This window comes from Melospiza melodia, chromosome 22 (assembly GCF_035770615.1).
Source record: "Melospiza melodia melodia isolate bMelMel2 chromosome 22, bMelMel2.pri, whole genome shotgun sequence".
Taxonomy (NCBI): domain Eukaryota; kingdom Metazoa; phylum Chordata; class Aves; order Passeriformes; family Passerellidae; genus Melospiza; species Melospiza melodia.
This window is the reverse complement of record NC_086215.1, coordinates 10,600,728-10,628,554: the sequence shown is the minus strand read 5'-3', so window position 1 is coordinate 10,628,554 and position 27,827 is coordinate 10,600,728. Positions and strand designations below refer to the sequence as shown.

The 27,827-nt window shown below is 48.6% G+C and overlaps 1 protein-coding gene across 2 annotated transcripts in view; it reads right to left on the bottom strand.

Annotated features, from left to right (window-relative positions):
* COL5A1 (collagen type V alpha 1 chain) overlaps nucleotides 1–27,827 on the bottom strand; it is a 130,323-nt gene that overhangs the window by 12,869 nt on the left and 89,627 nt on the right. For both annotated transcript variants that reach the window (XM_063174962.1, XM_063174963.1), the window contains exons 28-61: nucleotides 27,644–27,688; nucleotides 26,948–27,001; nucleotides 26,348–26,455; nucleotides 25,874–25,927; nucleotides 23,595–23,648; nucleotides 19,565–19,609; nucleotides 19,238–19,291; nucleotides 18,217–18,261; nucleotides 17,515–17,568; nucleotides 16,970–17,023; nucleotides 14,989–15,042; nucleotides 13,476–13,583; nucleotides 13,220–13,309; nucleotides 12,637–12,690; nucleotides 11,941–12,048; nucleotides 10,708–10,815; nucleotides 9,564–9,617; nucleotides 8,853–8,906; nucleotides 8,597–8,704; nucleotides 7,733–7,786; nucleotides 7,543–7,650; nucleotides 7,360–7,413; nucleotides 6,932–7,039; nucleotides 5,901–5,954; nucleotides 5,698–5,751; nucleotides 4,700–4,753; nucleotides 4,195–4,248; nucleotides 3,431–3,538; nucleotides 2,994–3,047; nucleotides 2,844–2,897; nucleotides 2,022–2,129; nucleotides 1,519–1,572; nucleotides 915–950; nucleotides 111–164 (exon numbers count right to left, since the gene is read on the bottom strand). In XM_063174962.1, the coding sequence (XP_063031032.1) occupies nucleotides 111–164; nucleotides 915–950; nucleotides 1,519–1,572; nucleotides 2,022–2,129; nucleotides 2,844–2,897; nucleotides 2,994–3,047; nucleotides 3,431–3,538; nucleotides 4,195–4,248; nucleotides 4,700–4,753; nucleotides 5,698–5,751; nucleotides 5,901–5,954; nucleotides 6,932–7,039; nucleotides 7,360–7,413; nucleotides 7,543–7,650; nucleotides 7,733–7,786; nucleotides 8,597–8,704; nucleotides 8,853–8,906; nucleotides 9,564–9,617; nucleotides 10,708–10,815; nucleotides 11,941–12,048; nucleotides 12,637–12,690; nucleotides 13,220–13,309; nucleotides 13,476–13,583; nucleotides 14,989–15,042; nucleotides 16,970–17,023; nucleotides 17,515–17,568; nucleotides 18,217–18,261; nucleotides 19,238–19,291; nucleotides 19,565–19,609; nucleotides 23,595–23,648; nucleotides 25,874–25,927; nucleotides 26,348–26,455; nucleotides 26,948–27,001; nucleotides 27,644–27,688 (2,313 nt within the window). The remainder of the gene's footprint in view (nucleotides 1–110; nucleotides 165–914; nucleotides 951–1,518; nucleotides 1,573–2,021; nucleotides 2,130–2,843; nucleotides 2,898–2,993; nucleotides 3,048–3,430; nucleotides 3,539–4,194; nucleotides 4,249–4,699; nucleotides 4,754–5,697; nucleotides 5,752–5,900; nucleotides 5,955–6,931; nucleotides 7,040–7,359; nucleotides 7,414–7,542; nucleotides 7,651–7,732; nucleotides 7,787–8,596; nucleotides 8,705–8,852; nucleotides 8,907–9,563; nucleotides 9,618–10,707; nucleotides 10,816–11,940; nucleotides 12,049–12,636; nucleotides 12,691–13,219; nucleotides 13,310–13,475; nucleotides 13,584–14,988; nucleotides 15,043–16,969; nucleotides 17,024–17,514; nucleotides 17,569–18,216; nucleotides 18,262–19,237; nucleotides 19,292–19,564; nucleotides 19,610–23,594; nucleotides 23,649–25,873; nucleotides 25,928–26,347; nucleotides 26,456–26,947; nucleotides 27,002–27,643; nucleotides 27,689–27,827) is intronic.

Sequence of the window (27,827 nt, the reverse complement as noted above, 5' to 3'; positions counted from 1 at the left end):
TTGCTAGGATTGGAAAGGAATTTTTGCCCAGAGATGTTTTTGCTTCCCAAATTCCAGCCTCCATGAAGTCTGAACCTCATTTCATCCTTCACTTTATGGGTTCTACTTACAGGAGGCCCTGGGGGCCCAGGAAGACCTGATTCACCCTTGGGACCTGTGGGACCCTGGATGGAAAAACAAGGGAAAATCAGGAGTCACTCAGGAGAATTTATCACATCCCAAACATTACTTTAACTAATGAAACTTCATTTTTGTCCCTTCAGGCACACAAGAGGAGTCTCCCTGTATCCACATCCCCAGAAAATGATATTTTTGGTTATTTTTGGTGTTTAGGTGAAAGATCAAACACCTGGAGTTACAGCCAGATTTTTCTTATGCTTCCTACAGAATGCATAAAATGCATAAAATCTTTAACTCTCCCAACCAACCCAACACTTCTGCAAGTCAAATAAAATCCTCAAATTAATAAAACATCGAATTCTGGATGTCTGGCAAAAAGACACTAAGAAGTTGCCCAAAAAGAGGAATTTTTAGCTGCCTGCACAGCAGGTCTGCACCACGAAGCTCCAGAGTCTCATTTCTCACCGAGTTCTTCACTTTCCACCTTCCCACCTCCCGCTTTTCACGGGCTATTTTTAATCCCCTGCACCCTCCAGCAGCAGCAGAGTGCTTAGTCCTTTTCTCCTCAGGACTGAGCACTGGATTGCTCCTTGTGATCTCTGCTGCTCTGCTCTTCAGGGAAGTGCAGTTGTGGCACCCCAATTATCACTGCTGGGCTTAGGCAGCCTGCAAAGGCAGAGTTTGCTAAGTCCTCTCTGCTAATTGCATTCATCTTGCTGATGAGGGGAGGCCCAGCATGTCCTGCATTCAATAAAAACCCCTCAGCCTCTTCCTTTAGCTGTGTCCATACTCACTGATGAACCTTTAGCACCTTTGGGACCAGGTGGACCCTGTGGAGAGAGAAATACAGAGAGGAGTCAGCTTATTTTCAAGCAGAGAGTTCAGAAAGGGAATTTTCAAAAAAATTTACTCCCTTTCTATTTCAATTTTCCCCATCCACTTCAGCTGGGTGTTGCTTTTATTTGCCAACAGACAAAAAGCTTTTGTGGCAGAGCTCCACACTCCTACCCCAATGGGGACTGGGGAAGCTGCTGGGAGATTCCTGGAATGTGGGAATGTGCTCAAACATCCAGCTGGGCACCCCAGGGTAGCACAGGGCATCTGGGCATCCAAAAAATGATAAAAATCAGCAAAAAAGGGCAAGAAATCCCTGTGGGATTGTGGACATTCTAAAAGAAAGGGGGAGGGAAACAAGGTGGGACGATTTCCCTGTGCCCATCTCCCACATCACTTCCAGCACTCCTAGAACTTATCCAAGGGTTTTGAAAGGGTTCAGAAAAAGAACCCCATTGTGGCCAACATCCTCCTACAGCCAGGGCTGTGCTGGGCACTCCTGGGAGCACCAAAGTGGCTCCTGAGGGCTCCCAAGGAATTCCAAGGTCACTGGTTGTCACCTACCGGTAATCCTGGGGGCCCTGGAGGTCCAATGGGTCCAGAGGGACCTGTGATACCCTAAAAGATAACAAGAAAATAATATTAATCTGCAATTCTAGCTTAAAATTACACATCCAACCCCTGCTCAGAGGTGAGCACCCAGTTTTGGGGAATTCCAGGTCAATCTGGAGCTTTGCCAGGTTTTCAGAGCATGGGCAAGGAATCTCTTATCTCATTTATGCTCACACTTTTAAAAATCAGCCCTTCAGATGAATATTTCATGGCACCATCCTTCCAAGTCTGTTCAACTCTTTCATAGGACCCTTGAGAATCTGCTTCCCACTAAAATGGGTCATTTTGGAGCAAATCCATGTTTCACACACAGAACAAACCAGATTAACACAGAAAATATCCCTCAAAAACTGCCAAGGATCTCGTGCCAGGGTTGCCCATCTCTGCTATTCTGCAGCTCCTCGAGGGTGCAATGCTCCAAAGGATGTTCCAGGAAGGTTTTAGGGAATATTTACCTGCTCTCCTTTGGGTCCTGCTGAGCCCTGGGGCCCTGGGAGGCCTCTGTCACCCTTTTCTCCCTGCTCTCCTGGTGGTCCAATGAGACCAATCAAACCTGGGTGACCCTGGGGCAAAAGAGCAGATGTTAATTAGGATTTGTGACTGGAGAGAGCAAAGACATTTCTAGATCCAACCCCAAATATCTGAGTGAGGTCAGAGGAGTTTGTAGCAATCCCTGACATGGGGAAGTGGCAGAGTGGACAAAAATAGGAGATTTTTACAGCAGAAAATGCTACAAATAGAGAAAGAACCTCTGCACTGGAGCAGCTACTCATTCCCTGGGGTTATAGAAATATATATAATATATATAATATATATAATATATATAATATATATAATATATATAATATATATAGTATAATATATATAATATATATAATATATTATATATATAATATATAATATATATATTATGTATAGAATATATAGAATATATATAGAATATATAGAATATAGAATATATATGATATATAACATATAACATATGATATATGATATATTATATATTATATATAATATATTATATATTATATATTATATATTTATGAGAGAAAAGTTTATAGGGTGGAGAATCACCCCAAAAATGAGCCAGGGCTCTGCACCTCCACAGCTCAGCTCCTTGGGGCACACTCAGAGTGTTCCAGCTGTCCTCTGCAGCTGTCACTGGGGCTGGTGACACTCCCCAGCCTTGTCCTGCCCACTGCAGGACCCCTGGGCAGTGCCATTTGTCCCCACACCCCAGCAGGGACCAGGCAGTGGGATCCTGAGTGGGTTCTCACCTTCTCCCCTTTAGGACCAGAGTCTCCTTTCAGACCAGGCAAACCCGGAGGGCCCTTTGGGACACAGGGGGAGAAAAAAGAGAGGATGAATTGATGTCACACTCATTGATGCAGCTCAAAACCTCCTGGAATTGGATGCTCTGGACGTACCATTGGGCCTGGAGGACCATCTGGGCCAGGGGATCCCGGGAGACCTTGTTCACCCTGTAAAAATATGCAATTTCCTCATTCTCAGTGACAGCAGTGCTCCCAGCTGGGAATATTCTGATCATCCACCTGTGCCAGGGAATGTTTGTCCTGGCTTTTCACAGGTGTCAAAAGCAAAAGGATTTATGTTCCTTCCATGCTCAAATCTCTGCTGGAAAAGGGACTTTGTGGGTCAAGGAAAATCACTCCTGGTGAGTGGCTGAGGACCCAAGGCTCAAATGAAACATGTGGGAGATGATATTCACCATTCCATTATTCCCATGAAATCTGTTTTATCTGCTGTCAGGCATTCCAGCCTGGACAGAGCACTGGGAAATGCACCTTGCAGGCAGGTGGGACACAGGAACAAAGCTGAGCTTTCTCAGGCTGGGAATACTCACAACTGGGCCAGGGATCCCACGAAGGCCATCGGGGCCAGGCTTCCCTGGAGCACCTTGGGGACCAATGGGTCCAGTCTTCCCAGGAGGGCCTTCCAAACCAGCTTCCCCCTGGATGAAGAGGCAGGGGGTTCAATTTGTGTTGGGACATCAGAGGATTTTGTGACAGGGTGCCAGGATGCCATGGAGTGGATGCAGATCCATGCAAAGCACTGGAAATGAAACTTTCTGCTCCTTGATTTTCCTGCTGTTCCCTGCACCTCAGGCACTCTCCAAACTCCTTCAGTTTCCAGGCTTGCCTGAATTCCAGCAGGAACCACCCTTTGGCTCTGAGCTCTCCTGGGTTCAGGGACACCCCTGCATCCACCCATCCTCCCTCCCCTGTGCTGCCACAAGGAGATCTGTAATTTCCCATCCCAGCTCCATTTCCCCAGCACTCCCACCCAAACAATCCCAGCCCATGAATGCTGTGTTTGCCCTGGGAAAGGACACGGGGCTCTGCACACCCCATTATTTACAGCACATTACTCTGCCAAATATAGCACTTGCATGCTCCAAACCAGGCAAAACATTCCCGTGACCTTAGCAAGCCCTAATTATCTCCACAGAGCTTGTTAAGGGCTGAAACATAAGCTCAGATTTGAGGCCAGTGGCCCCAAATCCAGGCTAATTTGTTGTAACATGCAGCAACATCAACTCCCTGCCTTGGCAGAGGGAGATCCTCTTGGACTAGCAAGGACACAAGTGAAATCCCATTCAGCTCTCACCTTGGCTCCTTTCTCTCCTTGCCTTCCTTCAGGACCAGCTGGACCAGGAGGGCCCTAAAGAAAGCCCAGAGTAGATGGGAAACACAATTAGATGCTGCTGATCTGTGAGGGTCTGTTGGAATTTGCAAAATTATGCTGCAGCCCCAGGGAAGGAGGCAAAATGGAGACAAATATCCCTGAAAAGCTTTTTAAATTAGCTCCTTGCTAAATGAATCCCTGGGTTCTGCCAGCAAGGCAGGAAGAGCAGCAGTACCTCATCCTTGGATTTTCTTTGGGCTGTTAAAAAAAAAATCCATGGGATTTGCTTGGCAGCTTCCCATCAATTTCCAATGGCTGTGGATGGTGCATCATTTTATTTTTTTTTAATTATCACTTTTTTTTTTTTTAATTATCACATGTTTTACACAGTATTTACTCAGCATTTATTGTAGGCTTAGTAACAACATGAGTTTTTAAAAGTTAATGGAAGTGGTTTTGGGAAAATCTTCCTAAAAAACCAACTCACCCTTTTTCCAGGGGGTCCAGAGGGGCCTGGCTCTCCTGTGGGCCCAGGGGAACCCTGCAGGGAGAGAGGGGAGGGGAACAAGGCATGAGTGCCACAGCCATGGATGGAGGGATGGATGGATGATGGATGGATGGATGGATGGATGGATGGATGGATGATGGATGGATGGATGGATGGATAATGGATGGATGGATGGATGGATGATGGATGGATGGATGGATGGATGGATGATGGATGGATGGATGGATGGATGGATGGATGGATGGATGGATGGATGGATGGATGGATGGATGGATGGATGGATGGATGGATCCATGAATGGATGGAGGGATGGATGGATGGATGGATGGATGGATGGATGATGGATGGATGGATGGATGGATGGATGATGGATGGATGGATGATGGATGGATGGATGGATGGATGGATGGATGGATGGATGGATGGATGGATGGATGATGGATGGATGGATGATGGATGGATGATGGATGGATGGATGGATGGATGGATGGATGGATGGATGGATGGATGGATGGATGGATGGATGATGGATGGATGATGGATGGATGGATGATGGATGGATGATGGATGGATGGATGGATGGATGGATGGATGGATGGATGGATGGATGGATGGATGGATGGATGGATGATGGATGGATGATGGATGGATGATGGATGGATGGATGGCTGGATGGATGGATCCATGAATGGATGGAGGGATGGAGGGATGGATGGATGGATGGATGGATGGATGGATGGATGGATGGATGGATGGATGGATGGATGGATGGATGGATGATGGATGGATGGATGATGGATGGATGGAGGGAGGGATAGATGGAAGGATGGATGGATGGATGACACAGGAAGGAATGAGATCCTCAGTGGGCAATTCCCACTGTAAATTCTGGTGGGAATGAGAGGCCCAGTGTCCCTGGAGTTGACACAGAGCCATGGGCACTGTGGGGAACAGCTCTCATCTCTCCAGGTACTCACAGTCTGTCCAGGTTCACCATCATCACCTTTGTCACCAGGAGGACCATCTTGACCCTAAAAAGGAGGGAAAGAGGAAGAAGGAGGTGTTTTTAGGGTGTGAATGGTGCTGAGCAGAGGAAATGCCAGGGGAGCTGCTGGGAATGAGCAGCAGAGTTGAGTTTCACCACCCCAGGAGGAGGAAGCTCTGTGAGACCAACACTTACAGCTGGGCCAGGCTCTCCAGGAGGACCAGGGTCACCAGGGAAACCAACTGGACCCTGCAAAGAGAGAAGAATATTCCCAAATCAGGGATGTTGCACCTGGAGAGCACCAGTGACAACATGAGGAGCCACCCTATGGAGTAAAACCCCAATTTGTACAACCACAACCCCTCTTTGTGTTTTCACCCTGTCCCAGCCACTCCAGATCTGCATCCTGACCACCAGAGCTCCAGAGGCAATGCTGGCACTTCCATCCCAGTTTGTCAGAAATCCTCAGGCTGGGTGACAGCAGAGTCCTCCAGCTTTGGGAACGTGAAGATTGGAAGGTTTTGCTTTTGCAAACGTGTGACATTTTGCACAGGAGGAGCCTCTCAGAGCATTTAATGACTGAACCACTTCAGCATTCCTCCCCATACAATGTCTGTCGGGTGCTTCACATGATTCCAGGAGCAGCCTGCAACCCATCACAGATATCCCAAATCCCATCTGTTCGGAGGGATGACTAAACTCCCCTGCCTCCTCTGCTTCTTTGTGCCATCTTGCCTTATCTCATCATCAATTTCAGGCATCAGAGGAGCCTGCAAGATAAACCCTGCGCCATCGTGCCCTGGTAAAATCAGCAGAGCTCCGCTGGCTCCACCAGAGCTGTAGAATCAGCAGCAGGGAGCTGGGTGTGCAGGTACAGCTCCCAAACCCCATAAATCTCCCTGATCCTATTTTGGAAGCTCTGCTCTGGTGCAGAAGACCTTGGAAAGCCATAAACACAAAGTGACCCCACTGCAGCTCCTCTGCATGGGGTGAGATTCCTGATAGCCTGCAAAAAGCCCTGATAATTCCAGTATTTCTGGGAAATGTGGTGCAGCAGGGTCTTTCCCTCATCAGCACCCTAAGGAATGGGGCTGAGACCATGGATCACCAGAGGAACAATTCCATGGCTAGGAAACGAGCTTAAATTTCCACAGGTATCTCTGGGAATATCTTTTCATGCAGAAATCTCTGCTGGCAAGGCAAGGAAAGACTGAGGGGGTACTTACAGGGCTGCCTTTGGGGCCATCATCACCTGGTGGGCCTTTGGGGCCAGGTGGACCAGCAGCACCAGAGGGACCTGCTTCCCCCTTTTCACCTCTTTCACCTTTGGGGCCCTGTAAAGGACAGAAAACTTTTATTATCAAGGAAAAAAAACCCAAACATACTGATCTCTAATTATCCTTTAATCAATTCTGAGCAAAAGAAGCTCTATTTGTGTCTCCAAACACAAGGACATGATTTAACAGTCCCTTCCCACCAGGACTGAGTGGTGTTCATGGTGTTCAGCCGTGGGTAGCCCAGATTTGGTGACTAAACGTGATCCTATAAATACCCAGGAACGTGGCAATGTGTCATCAATCCCCAAATCCAGGACAGGGCTGGCTCAGTCCCTGCTGCCCCATCCCCATCCACATCTCTCCCATGGGGCACTCACCGGCAGGCCAACCTCTCCAGGGAGACCAGGCTCACCAGATTCCCCAGGTTCACCCTACACATGGGAAAAAAAGGATGGAAATATTCACATTTCTGCAGGGGGATGAGTTTTCTGCTGGCACAGCAAAGGCTCTGCACGAGTGCTGCAGCAAACTCCTGCTTCAGGCTCCTCAGGGTGCTTTACCTTCTCTCCTACTGCACCAGGGTTTCCTATTCCTCCAGGAGGACCCTGTGGACCGTCTGCTCCTGGTGGCCCAGATGGACCTCTGGGTCCTGGTGGGCCTGGTGGGCCCTGAGAGAGAAGGAGGACAAATTTCAGGTGGGTTTCTCAGAGCAATGTCAGCGAGGAAATAAGAAATTTGGAAGCTCCTTACCATCTGCCCAACATCACCCGTTTCTCCCTTCTCCCCTGGCGGTCCAGGCAGGCCCTGTGGAGGTGCAGAGGATGAATTTTAGCAGGGAACATCTCAGGTGAGCCCCAGCTCTCACCACCCTAAATGTGAGAGCCTGAATGAGAGATGTGGGACTCCAGGGGCTCTCCAAAATGCAGTTTGGTGTATCCACGAGTTACAGCAGGCCAGGGTCATGGTGACAGAGCTGTGCCCACAGCTGTCAGCTCCAGCTGCAGGCAGGCCTGGAGACCCTGAGTTTAGGTTACAATGCATTATAGACTTTTATTTTGGCCATAATGCATTATATACTTTTCTTTTTGTTACAATGCATTATAGACTTTTCTTTGCTGAGCATCTTAATACAGTAGAACCAATCTATACCTTAACTTTTACCTATAGCCCATCATAACTTCTATAATTACCACATTCATATTACTGTTCTCCAATCACTCAAAGTTGGTACATTACAGTTTAAGCTAGAAGTTGCTTTTCAGTTTTCTTGCAGTGAAAGATTCTGAGAGCTTTTTTCTATTTGCAACTTTGCTGCCTTGTTTGCCTGTGCTCTCTTTCTGCTTGGTAAAAACATCTTCTTGTTTGGGGTGGGTTTATCCTTTTCTCTAAGCCATAAAAACCCCTTGTAACTCACACACCCTTTGCCTCCTTGGTTATCCAGTGAGACTGGCTCAGCAATTCTTTTCTTCTCTATCAAAACTTGCTTCCATCTCTATTCCTTCTTCATATTCTACATTCAAAAATCTTTCTGCTAAGCACACATATCTGTGAGACTTTCTTGTCAAACTTCCATCCTCCCCAACACCTAAACCCTCCCTGGATTCTGCAAATTACCTGCAAGCCCACAGGGCCAGGGGGACCAGGGAACCCTCGGGGTCCTTCATCACCTTTCTGACCAAAGAGGCCTTGCTGTCCTCGGGGCCCGGGCTCTCCATCAGCTCCCTGCAAGGACAGGCTCGGGTCAGCCCAGGACAGACGTGGGGACACAGCAACCCCACCCCACCACCCCCTGCTCCTGCTGGGATCATCCCAGTGCTTCCCAGGAGGCTTTCTGGGGAAAAAAAAAAAAGGGATTTTTGCTAATACTCACAGCTGGACCAGGCTGACCAATTGGGCCCTGGGGACCAGTGGGGCCTGGGGGACCCTGTGACAAAAAAAGAAATGTCAGTGTTAGGAGCAGAGTGACAAGTTCACCAGGAAAAGGTGAATTCCTTCAATCCAATCTCCATTAAAACTGCATTAATTCCCAAAAGAGAGATGGGGAACAGGGTCAGGTGTCCCTGGACACCCCAGCATTCCTCAGACTCCTCCAAACACATTTTTGCTGCAGCAAAGCAATGTCAGCACTCAGCCCTGACTCCTGGGTAACTCATGTTCCTCAGGCTCTGGGCAGCACCAACAGGGTGTGGAACTGGAATTACCACAGAATTACAGGATGGTTTGGGCTGAAAGTGACCTTTAAAAATCACCAGGTCCACCCCTCTGTCATGAGCATAGACATCTTCAACTAAACCAAAAAGGGAACTTCAGCCAAAGACCCAACTTTGATGGCAACATTGCTCATGTTTCACAGATATTTCCATGCTAAGTGGGTGATGTGGAAATATCTCAGTGTTCCTGGGAGCTGGAGGCTCCCACTTGAGGCTCTCACTCTTTTTTTTTTACATCATGTGGGTATTTGATGAAGCACAGAAGATGAATCAACATTAGAAAATGATATAAATTTAATTTCTATTTCCAGCAAGTCACACAATGAACCAGACTCAAGAGAGGCAGCTACAGCAGAGTCCCCATCACTCACCTGCTCCCCCTTGTCACCTTTGCTGCCCTTCTGCCCAGGCTCCCCGATCTCACCCTGCCAGGAGCAAAGGGACAACATTAATCCATCAATCCATCACCACTTCCACATCTCAGCAGCCCTGAGGGGCTGCAGCCTCACCCCAAATCCCACAGGGGCTGGATCGGTGAAGAATTCCAGAGATTTGGCCACTCCAGGTGCAACCAAACCCTCTTCCACCCTACAATTCCTCAGCTGCCACGCCATGCATGAAGCTGCATCCTGCAGACCCTTTGAGCAGCCACAGGGATTTGTCCCAGCTGATGTTTCCTGGGAATTCTCCACTCCAGAGGGGCTTAATGAGAGAAGGAATTAATTTGGAGAGGCTGAGCATCCATGAGCAGGCACCTGCTACAGGTTTGGGGGAGCCAATGTGGATTTCAGGGAATTTCTGCATCCTGCAGACCCTTTGAGTAGACATGAGGGATTTGTCCCAGCTGATGTTTCCTGGAATCCTCCACTTCAGAGAGGCTTAATGAGAGAGGGAATTAATTTGGAGAGACAGGGCATTTGTGGGTAGGCACCTGCTACAGATTTGGGGGAAGCAACCTGGATTTCAGGGAATTTCTGCATCCTGCAGACCCTTTGAGCAGCCACAGGGATTTGTCCCTGTGTTTCCTGGGAATTCTCTGTGAGAGAATTCCCCCTGATGTTTCCTGGGGGGGAATTCTCCCTGGGAGAATTCTCCCTGATGTTTCCTAGGAATTCTCCACTCCAGAGGGGCTTAATGAGAAAGGGAATTAATTTAGAGAGGCTTGGCATCCATGGGCAGGCACCTGCTACAGGTTTGGGGGAGCTAACGTGGATTTCAGGGAATTGTCCTAGCTGATGTTTCCTGGAATCCTCCACTCCAGAGGGGCTTAATGAGAGAGGGAATTAATTTGGAGAGGCTGGGCATTTGTGGGTAGGCACCTGCTACAGATTTGGGGGAGCCAACCTGGATTTCAGGGAATTTTGTGGCTGGAAGATCACACAAGCCCCATCTGCTGCTGCTCATCCCACGGGACTGTGAGTTCCACAAAATCCCACCCAAGTGTGGGGTGCACCACGGTGGAAACGCTGCCCAGTTCGTGCCAGAGTGACCCCGGGCAGCAGGAGCTGTCCCCACCTTGTCTCCATCCTCTCCTGGAGGTCCAACAGGACCCGCGGGGCCCGGCAGTCCCACGGGGCCCTGGATGCCATCCCGGCCAGCCGGTCCTTGGGGACCCTTCTCCCCCTGGAAGCAGAAAAACAAACGAACAGGTCACACCCTCCAACCGAGCCATTACAGCCCATTAAGGTTTTATTCAGCTGCTAATGACTCCTGGCTGGATGTGCAGGAACAGCAGAGCTGATATTTCATCTGTGCTCCTTGTCTGAAAGGAGACAAAACTTCTGTCTTGAGGGATAATGAAAAGAACAAGCAAATGTAAGCAGATCACAGCTGCAATTTCACTGCTACAGCAACGTAATCTGATTTAATCTGAACCCTCTGCCATCCCTGCCTGGATGACAAACAAGTAATTTTTACTCCCACCAGCCTGGTTTTGCTGATTCTGGTTCTGCTCCCTCCCTGGCTGCCCCCCAGCTCAGGGAGGTTCTCAGGAGGTCCATCCTGAGTTTCTGGACAAATAAAACCACCTGAAACGAATAAAACAATCTCTGTGTCAACATCTCCTTGTACTCCTTTGAGCAGGAGTTTTCAATCAAATTTGTTTGTTTACAGGAACTGAACAGTGAATATTTTCCAGTTTCCTTGTCCATGATTGAATTGCATCTGAATCCTGGGTGCTCTCCTCTAAATAAATTAGATGCCACATAAATTGCCTATTCATCCCTGCCCTGAGTGACACATGCTGCAGGTACTCAGCAGGACAGATGTTCCTAAAACGGATTCACCAGGAAATTCTCCCCTCTGGATCAGCTGCTGGAGTTTCGAACAAAGCAGCAAGCATGGCTGATGAGCATTTCTGATTTCAAAGAGCCACCATCAGAGCAGCCTGACATCAGCAGTGCACCTCTGGCTGCTTCTGCTGATGGGGCTGGCTCAGCTCTCTGCCCACAGGCCTGCCCTTGGCTGATTGTCACCAAGAGGTGACACAGGCGCTGGCACCTTTTGAGCCCCCAGGCATTCTCCTTGCCTGAGGACACACCAGTCCCTGGGGTCACAGCCATGCTTGACAAGGGTGGCACCTCAGCAGCTGACATCCAGTGGTTTGATGTGCTCAAGATGAGAAAATTCCTTCCTAGCTGAACTTGATGTCCTTATTTTTTAATAATTTAAATCTCCACAAGCACTGGTTCCACGCTCAGCTCCCTGCTGCACACGTCCCCAACTGTTCATCTTCATCCTGGTACTTACTGGAGCTCCCTTTTCACCTGCAGGTCCTGGAGGTCCCTGAGGGCCAGGTCTGCCTGGCAATCCTATAGGGCCAGCTGATCCTGCAGGGCCACGTTCCCCTGGAGAGCCCTGTTGGGAGGAGGAGGAGGAAAGGAGCTTTAATTGCAGTATCAAGCTTCACCCATGCCCAGGCAGAGAGAAATCCAAGCTCTTCATCCATGGGATAACTGCCACATGAAGAGTTGGTACCACCAGCCTAAGGGGCCCTGCAGATTTTTTTTTTTCATTAAAATCCCTGGAAGGGCTGAATTCTCCTCTGGATGGTGCAGATTGCTCAGCTCCTGGGGACACATAAACAGTCTGGAACAAGAGCATGAGCCACTTCACAGCCAGCAGGGAGGGTAGGATGATGAATGATTCCTTCCAGGAGGACAGCCCTGAGCAGGGATCTCAAGTGGAGACAACTTCCAGAGGCAAAGCAGGTGGATTAGAAACAAAACCCTGGATGTTCTGAACCCCTGCAGCTCCCTCAGCCTGTCACGTACATCCACAGCTGACCCCACAAATGACTGAGCTGTTCCATGCAGGGCTTGTAAAATAAAGGAACATGCAGGGAGTCGTCAGGAAAATCAGGATAAAGCCTGGAGCTGTGACTAACCCTGGCCTGGCCCTGCCAAGCTTGTAAATGGTGCTGCCTGCAGGGACGGGGATACTCACGGCTGGGCCTGGAGGGCCTGGGGGACCTTCGTTGCCTTTCAGCCCTGGAGAACCCTGGAGGAAGGAAAACAAAGTCAGCTGGGAATTCACAAACTGGAGCAACTGGGAATTCACAACTGAGTATGGGAATTCACAACTGGAGCAGCTGGGAATTCACAACTGGAGAAACTGGGAATTCACAACTGGAGAAACTGGGAATTCAACAACTGGAGCAGCTGGGAATTCACAACTGGAGAAGCTGGGAATTCACCACTGAAGCAGTTGGGAATTCACAACAGGAGTAACTGGGAATTCAACAGCTGGAGCAACTGGGAATTCACAACTGGAGTATGGGAATTCAACCACTGAAGCAGTTGGGAATTCACAACTGGAGAAACTGGGAATTCAACAACTGGAGCAGCTGGGAATTCACAACTAGGGTAGCTGGGAATTCACAACTGGAGAAGCCGAGAATTGACAACTGGAGCAGCTGGGAATTCACAACTGGAGCAGCTGAGAACTCAACAACTGGAGAAACTAGGAATTCAACAACTGGAGCAACTGGGAACTCAACAACTGGAGGGACCCAGCAGGTTCTACTCACAATGGGGCCGGGGAGGCCTCGTTCTCCAGGGAACCCTCTCAATCCAGGAGGACCATCCTTCCCTGGGAGGCCAGCAGGACCAGGATCCCCCTGCAAGGACAAGGAGAAAGAGCTGAGGATCTGCTCATCCCATGGAGGCCCAGCTCATCTCCTCAGCCTCCAGCTGGGACAAGGCAGGAGCTCCATTTCTTTTCTGGGTTATCCTCTCCACGTCCAGGGAGGGACAGGCAGCAAGGAGGTGAATTCCAGTCCCTACCTTGGTCCCTTCTTTTCCAGTGAGGCCAGGGAGGCCTTGTTCACCTGGGGGGCCTGGAGGGCCTGGGTGGCCTCGCTCACCCATGGGCCCAGTCTCGCCAGTTGGGCCCTGGAAAAAACCAGTCAGAGAAAATGGGTGGGTGTTGGCAGAACAGCTGAGGAAGGGAAAAGGGCAGGGTGGGATGGAAGAGGTGCCTTCAGTGCCACCAGCGATCCCTGGAGACATTCCCCCTCTGGCATCTGCTCTGGAAGTCTCCAACATCACTCACAGCAGACTGGAGGCACTGAGAACCTGTGAGTGAGCCCAGATTTCACCCAAATGAGATGTCACCGCCACAACTATTATGCTTAGCTTTCCCTTTTTAATTGAAAACTTCCCAAGCACTCTCCAAGCCTGCTGATTCCTGCTCGGATGGGGCATAAATAATGCATGAGGCTCGCTCTGCCTGGCAATTACCGCCTGCCTCCTGCCCTCCGAGGGCACTCAGGGTGACAGATGTCACACAGGGCTCGTTTTTAGGAGGACAAAAGCCACATGCACAAAGCCACGGCGTCCCTGCCCCCTTGGTGGCTTTGGGGACAGGGTTGTAACTCATGTCCTGCTGCAGGGAGGGCGCTTAGGGCACGAAGAGCTCACTCAGCAGCCACAGATCACAGCAAGTGCACCCAGCAGAGCCCCACCAAATTGCCACCGAGCCTAATTTGCACTTGAGAAGACAGACACAGCCGTCAGGGGATTGCCCCTAATCAGGGAATTTACAAATCAGGGGCTTTATGGTGTCATTAAAGAGGACAAATTAATTGCTTTCTAATTAAGGAGCTGCTCCCCAGCAGCTCAAGGAAGAAGGCTCGACCCAAAGCCAGTCCTAAGCTCAGTGCAGGCTCACTGGAAATTGTGCTTGTTCGAGGTGACTGAAAGCAAACCAGCCCAGCCCTGACAGAACCTGGCAGCCCTGCAGATGAAAGAGGGATGATTTTCCTCACAGTGACATGGAAGAGCACTCTGGCATCACGTTTGCTCTGCCCTGACCAGCAGCAGCTGCTCAGCCCTTGGACATCTCATTTAACTCCCTGGCTGCTGCAGGTCTTTGAGCTGGGATGTGGTTTTTGAGATGTTTTGTGCTTTTCAGCTGGGTTGTGTTGTTTAGCTGGATTGTCTTTTTCAGCTGTTTTCTCACCCTACTCTGGTTTTACACCAGGATGGTTGTGCTGAGCTCACAGGAACCATCTCATTTACGTTTTTCCAAACCCCATCCCAACCCCAGCTTACAGGAACCACCACATTTACATTTTTCTAAACTCCATCCCAACCCCAGCTTACAGGAACCACCACATTTACATTTTTCCAAAGCCCATCCCAACCCCTCAGCAAGGTGAGCTGGGGCCATGGAGGGGTTTCACACCTGCCTCAGGAATTTCAAAGCCACCTGCCAAGGCTTTGCCTTCCCTGGAAAAGGAGTCCCTGCTGCACAAGCAGTAAGGACCACAAGCAGGGGTGAACATTTGCTTCTTACCTGAGGCCCTACAACACCAGGGGGGCCTGGAGGGCCAGTCTTGCCTTGGAAACCCTGTTAGAGAAAGGGAAAAGAGAAAGAGGTGACATTTCTGTGAGGGTCACACTGCCACCAGCTGTTCCTCCCCCTGACCAGGGTGGGCACCAAATGAAAATGAAATAAAAAAATCAAACAGAAAGTTGGAAAAATGTCCTTGTGCATTTAGAAAGGGTGAAACAGAGGAAGAAGAAGGGATTCTCAAAGCTCAGCCCTGCTGTTTGGATGGGGCTGCTGTGCTTTGGCCATTTATATGTATATCTATAAAAATCTGTTCCGCTCATAAAACCATGGAGGAAATGGCAATTAAAAACGCCATTAATGGCCATTAAATGGCTCTTAAAATCAGTGTGAATTTCTTCATGCTGAGCAACTCTTAAAAGCTGTTTCCCTTCTCCTGCTGCCCATTCTGGTGCTGGTTTAGGCTCAGTTCTGTCTCAGCTCAGCTCCCAGAAGCTCAGGAACAGCTTAACCCACAGGGGCTGAGTGAAGTTTTATCTCCTCCATCAACATTTGCTGAAAGGAAGCACAGCCCCGTTTGTCTGCAGAGGCTGATGAGCAGGGAAGTCTCCCTGACAGCTCCTTCCAATGGCATTTTGAAGAGTGACAACGAGCAACTCTCACCACTGCAATTGTTTGGCTCTCCCAGGCTACTCCTTAAAAAGCACATTAATTATGGTTGTTACTCCAGTCTGCTGACAAGCTTGAGGAATGGCATTCAGGGCACACGGGCTATTCTCTGCTTGCCACAAAAGAGGATCAGATAAATCCCATGCCAACGCTAGCCTGTCATGCTTAAATAACTCCTCCATGCTATTCTGGCTGCCTGCAGATCAGAAAATGTCCTGTCACTGGTGGGGAAATGGCAAAATATCCTTGGGAAATGAAGGTGCAATTTAAACTCTTATCACAGACAAATATTTAGATCATTTCTGTGCAGGACTTTCCTTATTAACCTGAAGAAAGGGCTTTCCTTTTGTACTCTGAGCCTTGGGCACAGAGGCTTTAGAATTTGTCATGCTTTTTTTAGAGCCAATCTTTGCAAATCTAATATGGCCAAATATCTCAGCATGCCTGTTTGCTGCTGAATGGGAACTTCAATAAGGGGAAGTGTTTGACACAGAGATTTTAATCTTGCACAAAGATGCACTGCACTGACCAGACTATTGATGTAGAAAGAGCATTTAATTAATTTTTTTTTGCTTCTCTCCTTGCATTTTGGCACTGTGAGGGGGGAAAGGGACAAAAAGGGGACTTCTCCTGCCTGGGTGTGCAGGGGAAAGTGATCTCTGCAAGGTGGATGGCACAGGTTAACAGAGATTTTCTTTCCTAGGAGAGGCAAATTAAGGAAAACAATTAGGGAGAGCTTTCAGACCCCAAAATGATTAAAAGATCATTCCCCATTCACTCCTGCAGATCTGGAGGTTGATGCTTTTGATTGCAGTCTCAGAAGGTGATGACAGCAGGTGCTGTCAAAGCTCTCGTTGCTCCCTCCACCTTGGATGTCATGGAAAACTCAAGGAAGACTCAATGTCAGGCTCTGGCAGGTGAAAACTCTTCACCTTTAAGTTAATCCTGACCTGAGGACTTGGCTCAAAAATACCTCAAATCCCCCTTGGTTTAAAACCAGCCTTGTGGCTTGTAAATAAACACCTGGTGCTGGGCTGAGCAGTGTTTGCACTGCCCTGCTTAGCAAATGCCAGGCAAGTTAATTAAATTGTCTGAAAAGCTGAGGGGGAAAATGCATCATGTGCAAAACCTTTTTAATGCTCATTTGCTGGGGAAGGCAGTGGGGAGAAATGGGCTGCTACCCACAGAGCCAGACCCTCACGGACCCCAAACACCCCAACCTGGGGCTGCATCTCCCCAGCAGCACAGGAGGCTTTGGAGAACCCAAAGTGAGCCTCTGGAGTGATGTCCAGTCCAAGGTTTTTTGGCTACTTACAGTTTCTCCTCTCTGTCCAGGGTGCCCAGGCAATCCATCCTTCCCAGGAGGACCCTGTGGGAGAAAAGCAGCATCACCAAGTGCTTGGCAATAAAACTGTGCCAAACATTGAATCAGCCCTGTTTGAAACATCCCAGCAATTTCGCTGGGAAATGGAGCTGCAGACCCTAAAATCTGCACCCCTTTCCTCCCCACACATCTCCCAAAGGATTCATCTCACAGGAGATGCTCAGGAAATCACTCCCAAATTATTTCTGAGGTCCCCTCAGTGTACAACAACTGCAGGGACAGCAGTGCTGTGCTGTCCTCCACGTCCACAGAGGGAAAATAAAGCACAGAACAGGCACAAAAGATCCCAGAGATCCTGAGTCAGTAGGAAATGAACATTTATAATCAGCTGCAATTGACTTGGCTATTTAAAATCTGAAACCATGGGGTTGTTAGCAGCATGTCTCAGTGATGCCTTTGCTTGGGAATTTGTCAGGGAATCAGCTCAGGCCGGGTGGGAAAGGCTGGATTATCCCTCTAGATTTTGAGTTACTTACAGGGGGCCCTTTTGGTCCAGGAAATCCAGTTGGTCCTTGAGGCCCTGGTGGTCCCTGGGATGAGAGACAAGGCAGAGAAGTTGGTTAAGGAACCTGCAACCCTTGATATGAAATATTACAAATATTACCTCTGTGTGAGCTGCAGGTAAGCACAAAGGCTTGGAATGGCAAATGCTGGGTGGTTGTGTAGAAAAAATTACAAACAGAACAAAACCCAGTGGGGAAATAAAAAACCAAACCAGAATTGAGGCTAAAATCATGAAAGTCTCATTGTTGGAGGATTTCCCACCTGACTGTGATGTGGAGAAAGCAGCAGGAGGTTCCAGAGAACCACATCCTCCAGAAAATGCTGGAATTCTGACACTGCAGTCACCCAGGGGTGATTTGTCCCTTCTCCCACAAGTGATGCTTCCACAGGACACCCAAAGTCCCCCCTGAGCCTTCCCTGGAGAGCTCAGACAGCACCTAAGGCCTGGACGTGCTTGGGGGGCCTCTCTCCACACCAGCATCTTTCACCTTGCATTTCTAACCAGAATTTTCCTTTATTTTTCCCTTTTGCTGAGCTGCAGCCTGGCTCCTGCCCACTCCTCTCTGCTAACAGGGCACCCAGGAGGATCCACCTTGCCAAAAACCCCTCAAGCCCTGCAATCCCAAATCCTCTGCCAGAGCCTGAGCCCTGCTGTGCCCCTCAGCTCATCTTACCCTTTCTCCAGGAGGACCAGGGGGGCCATCACCACCAGAGTTGCCCTTTTAGGAAGAAGGAAAACAAGAGAACATTTAAAAGATATCAAAATTAACATCACAGCTTCTGTATGCCAAGGCTTCAGATGGCACCAAGCCCACGGTGACACCACACCCCAGCAACTCCCCCAGGCCTCTCTAATAATAATAATTCTGTGGCAGGAACAGCAGCCAGTGACAAATGAGCAGCTGCTTGTTCCCCCCACATCCCCTGATAAAAATCCTGGGGAGATTGGGATATTTCCACCACACAGAGAAATAAATGCCACCTTGAAGAGGAGGGATTTATCCAAAATTCATGCCAACACAAAGCCCAGAGGTTTGTTTGTAAATAAAAGCTTTGTTTCCATCAAGCCTGGTGATCAGTGCTCAGGTAATCAGTCAATGCCTCGGGGTTGGTTTGGAGAGAAATCCCAAATTGGAAAAATCCCAATCCTGGTTCAGCAGTGGGAAGGCAAAACTTGCTCCAAAAATGGCTCTCAGGGGGTTTAAACTCTATTTAAACCCCAAAAATGAGGGGCTGGGGAGGTTTGGGTTGTGTTGATGTTGGGGTTGTGTTGGTCTCCAGTTTGGGAGTGCCCTCAAAGTCCTGCTGGCTCCTGGGCCAGCACATTTCCACAAACTGGGACATAATCTGCAGCTGGGTCATTGAGCTGGGAATGAGCCTCAGGAGGGCTCAGCTTTCCCAACCCCACAGAAAAGGAAAGGAGGGAGATGGGGGGTGATGGATCAGCTGCTCTCCACACCAGCACTGCCTGGGGCACCACCCAAAAGGCTCACACACAGCCCCAGGACCTCTCTGCTCCTCATCTGCCAGGAAAAACTCGCAGCAGCTTCACCTCCACCTCCTGATTCTTGTATTTATGTGAATGTACAGCCTTTGGGCAGGGCTGGACAGTGATCCCAGACACCATCTGCTCTCTGAGGGAATGAATCTCTCCAGGAGCAGCATCCGAAATCCCTTCAAATCCCCAGGCCTTACCTTTGGGCCAGGCTTTCCAGTGCTTCCCCTGGGGCCTCTTTCCCCACGTGGACCCTTGAAAAGACACAAAAATTACATTTGAGGCCTTTCTGAGCTGCCTGGGGTCAACAAATCATCCCAGCAGCAGCAAGGGCTGACAGGAACATCATCAGAAAGATCTAAACCACATTCAGTGGAGACACCCAGCCCCAAATCTGTGTTCCCCTGGCTCAACTGCAGCTGCTGAAAGCCAGATCCCCCCTCAGTGAGGACACAAAGCCCATCCCAGTGTCTCTTTGGCCAGGACAAGGTTTTGAAGGACACAAGGATGAAGAACTGGCTGCTCACCGTGGGACCACGCTGCCCCCTCGGACCTGGTTTGCCAGGGGTGCCCTGGAATGGAGAAGGAGAAGGGATTAGGAACCCACAGCAGAGCCTGTCACACACACACACAGCCTCAGGACCTCTCTGTTCTCATCTGCCATGAAAAACTCAGCAGCAGCCTCCTGATTCTTGTATTTATTTGGATTTATAGCACTTGGGCAGGTCTGGAGAGCGATCCCAGACAACATCTGCTCTCTGAGGGAATGAATCTCTTCAGGAGCAGCATCTGAAGTCCTTTCAAACCCCAAAATGCTTTCAAAGATGAGGCCACCCCCTCAGTATCCCAAAAACCCAGTGAAAACCTCTTCAACTCCACCACCCAACACCTGTAATCCCTTTTTCCCCACCGATCCCTGCTCCTGACACGGGGCAGGGTCCTCACCCCGTGCTCCAGGGGTTGCTGTGGGGTTTGGAAGGTGTGACACAGATTCCTGTGGGCTTTGGAAGGTGTGACACAGATTCCTGTGGGCTTTGGGAAGGTGTGACACAGATTGCAATTAGGCTGCCCTCAATATTTCCAAATCTTCCCCAACTCGGAGCTAAACAAGGAATTCCAGGCGTTGTTTGGCAGCAGCTCACGAGTTCTGACAGCTGCACTCGGCTCCCTGGGATAAATCCTGCCATGGAAAAGGCACAGCCTACTGCAAATAAAGCTGGCAGCACATTAAGCTGAGCCTAAAAGCAGAGGAATGGCCTAAAAGCCCAGTTTGGGCTGGTGTCAAGTGGCCAAAACACCACAGAGAGGTTTGATTTTGCCCTGGGGTCCTGCAGGGTGCACCAATCACCTCGAAAGGAAACCTTGATTCCCTGGGTGCTTAAAATATCCCTTTGCCATTTTCTGCCCCAAATCCATCACCTCAGAGCCTGCTCAGCTCTGACACTCATTAACCAGCAGAACATAAAACAGGAGCTGCAAAACTTTCCCATCAAAACTTTCCTGCAGCTGCTAAAATTAGTCTTGCTGAATCTTCCTTGTTCTTGCAGCTCCATTTATTAAAGCCTGCTGGCATTTTTGTTTTTTTTTTATTTTTTAATTAATGACAAAATTCGCTTTAAAATATTCCAGCTGGTTTTGCTGGAGCTCTGGGAGGATAAATTGGGAGCAGGTGGGGAGGAGGGGGTGCTGCCTCCCCTCAGGTAGCCCCCCACAATTCTATTTTTAAGCCAAATTTCCCCCTGCTTATTGCTGTCATTAGTCATGCATTCATGTGCAGTTGCAAAGGATTTATATTCACTGTAAATATACACGGACCTGTGTTTGTCAAACAAGGATTTTGACATGAAAGGTAGCTAAATTCAGATTATTTTCCAGGCACACCAAGAAATAAGTTGGATTTGGGGAGCTCTGTCAAACTGGGCAAGCAGGGAAATCTATTGCTCCCTTCTAAAGGGAGAAAACAGCTCGTAAAATAAGATTTATTATTCATGTTTAAGTATTGATTTCATGAGCAGGGCTTGAAAAGATGCTGAGCCCACCTGGAGCTGAGGAGGGGCTCTGGGGGGATTTAATGGGTCAGGATTCTCCAAAAGCACCGAACAGAGAACCAAAAGCTGCTTTGGGCTGCAAGGGACCTTAAAGTTCAGCTCATTCCAAACATCCCCATGGGCAGGGACACCTTCCACCATCCCAGGCTGCCCCAAGCCCCATCCAAAGTCACTCCAGGCTCCTTTAAATAGATTTATTCCTTTAAATAGATTTATTCCTTTAAATAGATTTATCTATTCTATTAGATTTTATAGATCTTTCCTGCAAGTTCCCACCCAGTTCTGCAAGGCCACCACCAGTTCACCCCAAACCTTCTCTTGTCCAGCAATCCCAGTTCTCCCAACCTCATCCTCTAGTCATCTTCATCCCCTTTTCCATCCCCAATTTTACCTTTTCAGCCCTTTTTTGTACAACTGAACATCCACGAGCTGAAGTTTTGTGTTTGGGGATGTTCAGCACCTCAGCACTAAAATTCAGCTGCCTGTGCAGGTCCTGCCCTTCCACCTTTGATTTTCACCTTTTTTTTTTGAATTATTTAACAACTTGGGAAGATTCTCTGTGCTGCTGGAACAACAGGCTGGAAAGCTGAGCTCCATTTCAGCAGAGAAATGTGGGATTTGCATGATTTTGGCCACACAAACCAGGGAATTGAAGAGCAAAATTGGGATATTGTGATAAAGAAAAGACAAACAAATGATTTGGGGTTTTTGCAGCTCCAAATTGAGTTATTCCACATTGAACTGCAGGGAAAAAAAAAATAGAAATTTTATTTCTTGGCTCCATGTGAACACATTCATAAACCAAACAAATTGAGTGGTCTTAGGAGAAGCAGAGGGGATTTATCAAGTCTGACTCAACAAGACTTAAATTAACATGAGGACTGGAGCAGAGTGACCCCAGCTCAGCCTATAATTCTGTGTATAATTGCTTTTCTCTTTTTTCAAATGGGATACTTGGGAGGAAAAAAAAATAGAGATGGATAGCAAAGCTGTTACTGAAAATCAACATTTCTGCTTGTCTTAAATTTCCAAGCTGAGCTCCTGTTGCTAATGGAAAGATTTGTCCATGAAAATCTCTCTCTTCACTGATAAAGTGAATGCAGGTTGATTAATTTGGTATAAAATGGTAAAACCCATTGAAAAGGGAAAAAAAAATTAAAAATTGGAATTACCATGAAACAAATCAATGTTTGAAAGGTTAAAAAGCCATTTTTTAATTCCTGAAGTGAAGAAATGAGTGGCAAGCCAAGGGTGTAACTAAATATCCTCACTACCCCCATTAAAGGCACAGAGCTCATTGGGAATAAAAGTGAGGGAAGTGCTGATTTTTTGCCTTTTCTTCCCTTCTCATGCCTTGGTTCTGAAGCTGGGCCCTTTCCCATCAGATCTGCTCCCTCCCCACCCCCTTTCAGGCTGGATAATGCCAAAATTCAACCCTAAACCCCCTCAGGGTTTGTTCCAGCCCCAGCAATGCCCAGCTCCTGGTACCTTCCCCACTCCCTGGAAGGTTTCCCATCCCCTCCCAGCTGGGTTTGATTCCACCCCAGAAGAGAATCATTCACGGATGTGCAGGGATTCAAAGCAGAACATCCCTCCCCTGCTCTTCTACACCCCCCCAAAATCCAGCCCAGGGGTTTTATTGCTGGATATTTGAGAAGGAAGGGGGTAATTCTGAATTTCCTGCCCAGCCAGAGCAGAGGGAGGGATGGGGATGAGAATTTGTAGCTCCAAATGAAATGAAATGATAAAAAAAAGGGGGGTGGATAGAACTCAAATTGCAGTGGTGGGATATTAATGCAGTGCAAAGTGATTTATATTTGCTGGGCTCCTCTCAAAGCTGCCTGTTAGAAGTCATTTCTATTTAAATGAGAGTAAAAAGGAAACTAATTCCACTTGCTGTCCTCACTCCCCCTTCTTGTCACTGTGACCGGAGCTGGTGCAGAAAATGACTTTGTTTGTACTCTGAATCCTTTAATTCCAGCATGCTCTGCAGCAGATAAAAAATAAATCAGTATATTTAGACAATTCCCCACTCTGAGAGAAGGCTGTGGAGGTGGGGTGAGAGGCAGAGACAAGGCTGGGGGATGAAACCCCCTGATTTTCAGGGTGTCTCTGAATTTTGAGCAGCTTATTAAAAGCACTGAGAGTGTTCCCAGCCATGCATTTAGAATTTCAAGTCGGGTGAAAGATGGTTCTGGCTGCTTCTGAACAGACTCAGCCATCTCTAATAATTACTGTTAATTAAAGAGCTCTTTGTGCCCAGAGCAAAGTCTGAGCAAAGGATTCAGGTTCAGAGGAGCCTCTTAAAATATCCTGAGGGGGAAAATTCCCTGAATTTAATTGGGAATGTGCCATCCCCAGCATCCTCGTGTCCTGCAGCAGGAACCTCACCCTGGGATGAGCCTTTTTGGGCAATTCCTGAGTGGGGAAACCTCTGGAGCAAAGGAATGGTCCCCAAATCTGTTTGTAGAGGAAGAAATGAGTGAAGCAGTGAGGGGGCAGCTCTTACCCTTGTGCCTTTCTCTCCGTTGGCTCCTGGGAATCCTGGGAATCCAATGGAGCCCTTGGGGGAGAGCAGAGAGGGAGGGAGAGGCTCAGGACACGCCTGGGGCAGCTCTGGGCATCCCCAGAGCTCCCAGCCCTTGTGCCCTGAGCCTCCCTCCCATGACAGCAAAACCAGCAATGGGGTGCCCTCCAAAATTCAGTTTTCTCAAAAAAAACCCCACCAAAACCAAATACCCATGGCTCATTTGCAGTCACTACAAAACTCTGAATTTTGGGGTGCCCTCTGACATTCAATTTTCTCCAAAAACAACACCAAAAGCAAATATCCATGGCTCATTAGCAGTCACTACAAAAAGCTGAATTTTGGGGTGAAATTCAATTTTCTCCAAAATTCAATTTTCTCCAAAAAAGCCACCAAAACCAAATACCCATGGCTCATTAGCAGTCACTACAAAACCCCAAGCCCACGGTTGTGATGGGAGCCCAGGCAGGGTTTTGGATTTTAGCTCCTAAGTCACTGTGGTGCACATGAAAATTTAACTCCTGGCTTGTTCCTGTCTGATGCCAACGCCTGGAGAATTGCTGCTGCTGCTGCTTTTAAAATATGGATTAGTCCAAGAAAATGTAAAACAAAACCACCCCCCCAACCTTACTCCAGATATAAAATGGAAATTAAAAATAAACCAGCCCCACCACAAGCAGGAAACAATCTCTTGCAGATAATTCTGTCTCCAGAATAAAACAAGCTGGGGTTTTTTTAAAGCAGGGAACATGAATAATAAAACACCATTCTTACAAAAAAAGTTAACAAAAACAGAAGTTCCCAAAGCCTCCAGGGCATGTGAAAACTGGGCTGGAGCCTGAGTCTATGGAGTGGAATTCAGAGTTTTAATTTAAAAAAATGCCTTGGAAATGGCCCGAATGGAGGTGGGCGTGGAGAGAAGCTACAAAGAATGTTTGCAAATATGCAAATGGCAGCTTTCTTTTCATTTCAGGGAGACCCTGAGTCATTAGCCATTCTCCTTAATTAATTAGATAATGCTATCTTGGAAGATAAAAACCCCAATCCAAGGAGAAGGACTGAAATGCCTTTCAGCAGCAGGAAAGCTCCCAGGAGCCTTCCCTGCACATCCCAGCCCTTCTGCAGCTCTTCCCACCACTTTGGGGCCCAAGCCATGCCCAGCCCCTGAATTCCAGCAGCTCAGGGCTGGCAGCTGTTTTTGGCCATCCCTATTTTTGTCCTGCATGAGTGGGAAGGAGGGACCTCACCCCACAAACGGGGGCTGAGCTGGGCTGTGTTCCTGGGCTCCTCATCCCATCCAAACCTTCCCATCACATCCCATCCAAAATTCCTCATCTCATTTCCATCCAAACCTCTTCATCCCATCCCAAACCTCCCCATCCCATCTCATCCAAACTTCCTCATCTTCCTCATCCCGTTTCCATCCAAATCTCCTCATCCCATCCCAAAACTCATCATCCCATCTAAACCTTCTCATCCCATCCCATCCAAATCTCCTCATCCCATCCCAACCCATCCCATCCAAATCTCCTTATACCATGCCATCTAAATTTCCTCATCCCATCCCAAATCTTTTCATCCCATCCCAAACCTCCCCATCCCATCCAAATCTCCTTATCCCATCCCAGACCTTCCCATCCCATCTCATCCAAAATTCCTCATCCCGTTTCCATCCAAACCTTCTCATCCCATCCAAACATTCTCATCCCATCCCATCCTAAATCTTCTCATCCCATCCCATCTAAATCCCCTCACACCATTTCCATCCAAACCTCCTCATCCCATCCCATCCCAAATCTCCTCATCCCATCCCAAACCTCCCCAGCTCATCCCATCCTATCCAAAGCTCCTTATCACAACCCAAACCTCCTCATCCCATCTCATCTAAATCTCCTCATCCCATCCTATCCCATCCCAAACCTCCCCATCCCATCCAAAACTCCTCATCCCATTTCCATCCAAACCTCCTCATCCCATCCCATCGAAACTTCCTCATCCCATTCCAACCTTCTCATCCCATCTCATCCAAATCTTCTCATCCCATTTCCACCCAAATCTCCTCATCCCATCCTAGACCTCCCCATCCCATCCCACCCAGACCTTCTCATCCCATCCAAATATTCTCATCCCACCCCATCCCACCCAAATTTCACCTCATCCCATCCAATCCTGAACTTCCTCATCCCATCTCCAACCTCCCCATCTTGTCCCATCCAAAGCCCTTCATCCCATCCCATCCCACCCCACCCCGTGCCCATTACCTTGGGGCCCTGCCTGCCCGGGTAGCCAGGCAGTCCTGGCACGCCGAGTTTTCCCTGGAAAAGAAGGAAAAGGGAGTGAGAGCCTCTGGGGCAGCAGGAACGGGGGATGCCAGGGGCAGGGAGGAGCAGGGCAGGTGGAATTAAACTTTGAGGGAATCCCAGTGGGGAGATGCAGAGTGAGCACTGTAACTGTGCTGGGAACCAGTTAAGAATGGCTGGGATTTTACTGGAATTTATTTAAATTAACCTTTCCATTTCTCCACTTATTCCCCTCTGATATTTTTATTTAAAAATAACCCCAAAGAGACCAAAGCCTCAATGGGGCTGCCCTAAACCCACCTCCCTCAGGCCTCCCTTCACACAAAACTCCCACAGCTCCTCTTCCCCACTGTGCCCTAAAACTGCCCACACCCCTGAGACACCCAAAAATTGTGGGGTTTGGTGTAAAACACGGCATTCCCATCCTGGGCTCACCTTCTCTCCAGCAGGACCAAGAGGACCTGGATCTCCATTGGGGCCAGAGCGACCTTTGGGACCTTCGGGCCCATCCTCACCCCGAGGGCCAGGGGGGCCAATTTCCCCCTGTTAATTACCAGAGAAGTGTTAATTAGACAGGCAGGTCCTAGATCCTGGCTTTGCTGGCAGCAGATATTCCATGGAGCTGCTCTGGGAGAAAGCTGGGCTTCAGCAGGAGCCTCAGGGAGATGAAATTGTGGGTGTGACCAAAATCCCACAAAATTCAGGTGTTATCCACAAAATTCTCCCATCCACACTGGGAATATCTCCACCAAACCAGCTTTCATCCCTCTGAATGGAGCCCTTTCACCTTCACTGGATGTGCAAAGCAAGCCCTGGGAAGTGTTTGAGGGCTGAGCTGGGCAGCTGCAGGGTAATTATGGGAATTATTGGGAATTCTGAGCTGCTGGCATGGATTGTGGCACTGCCAGCTGCAGCACAGGGGACAGCAGTGTCACTGTGTCACACAGGGAGCAGGAGATGGCTCCATGCTGGGAACAGCCTTTTCCTGGCTCACCAGGAGCTGCTGGACTGATCCCACAGGTCCCAGACTCTCACCCGGTCTCCTTTGATGCCCATGTCACCTTTGAAGCCAGGGAAACCATCTTCACCCTGAAAATGGAGAGGGGAAAAATCACCCAAGGTGTAGAGATGGGGAAAAAAAAAGAATTAAAGTTTTTTAAGCCTCACTTGTTCAGGGAGGACAAACTGAGGTCCACACATTGTCTTCTCCAAGTCCTTGGTGTGCTCAAGCACCACCCAAAACCCCAAAGAACCCCTACAGTGCCCCCAAATGTGCCCTGCATCCCATCCTGGCTGCAAGGCAGCACCACAAACAGCCCCAAGGTGAACAACAGGACCTTGGCAGCACTGGGAACCAATTATTTCTGAGGTAGAATTGGTTTTATTCTCGTGAAGGAGGTTTTGCACCTGCTCCCAGGCAGCCTCCAGGACACCGCAATATTTCCTTCAGCCAGGAAGGTTTAATTGCAGATTAATCAATAATGCATCTCATCCTAAAGCTCATTCCCAGAGGCAGTGAAGACATTTCCCAGAAAGTTTTAAAGTTTGGGAGATCCCAAACGGCTGCTGAATTTCTGGGGAGGGCAGGAATAAAGGAAATGTACTCTGTTCCCTTTTTTCACTCCCAAGAAAAATCCCTTGTGCAGGAAAAAACCTCTCAGGGAAGATCCTGTGGGATCCACCAACAAAAATGCTCAGAAACTGCAGAAACACAGCCCAAACTGAACTCACCTTTTCCCCCTTGGTGCCTTTCAGGCCACGAACTCCATCTGCTCCCTTGAGAGAGAAACCAAGGTGTTACCAGGGCAGGGGTAAAATTTAGAGTGGAGAAATGAAAAATCACCATTAATTGTGGTGATTTCTGATTTCTGTGATGTTTAATTGTATCTCTGCAAGCTCCAGGCCAGGATGGAGA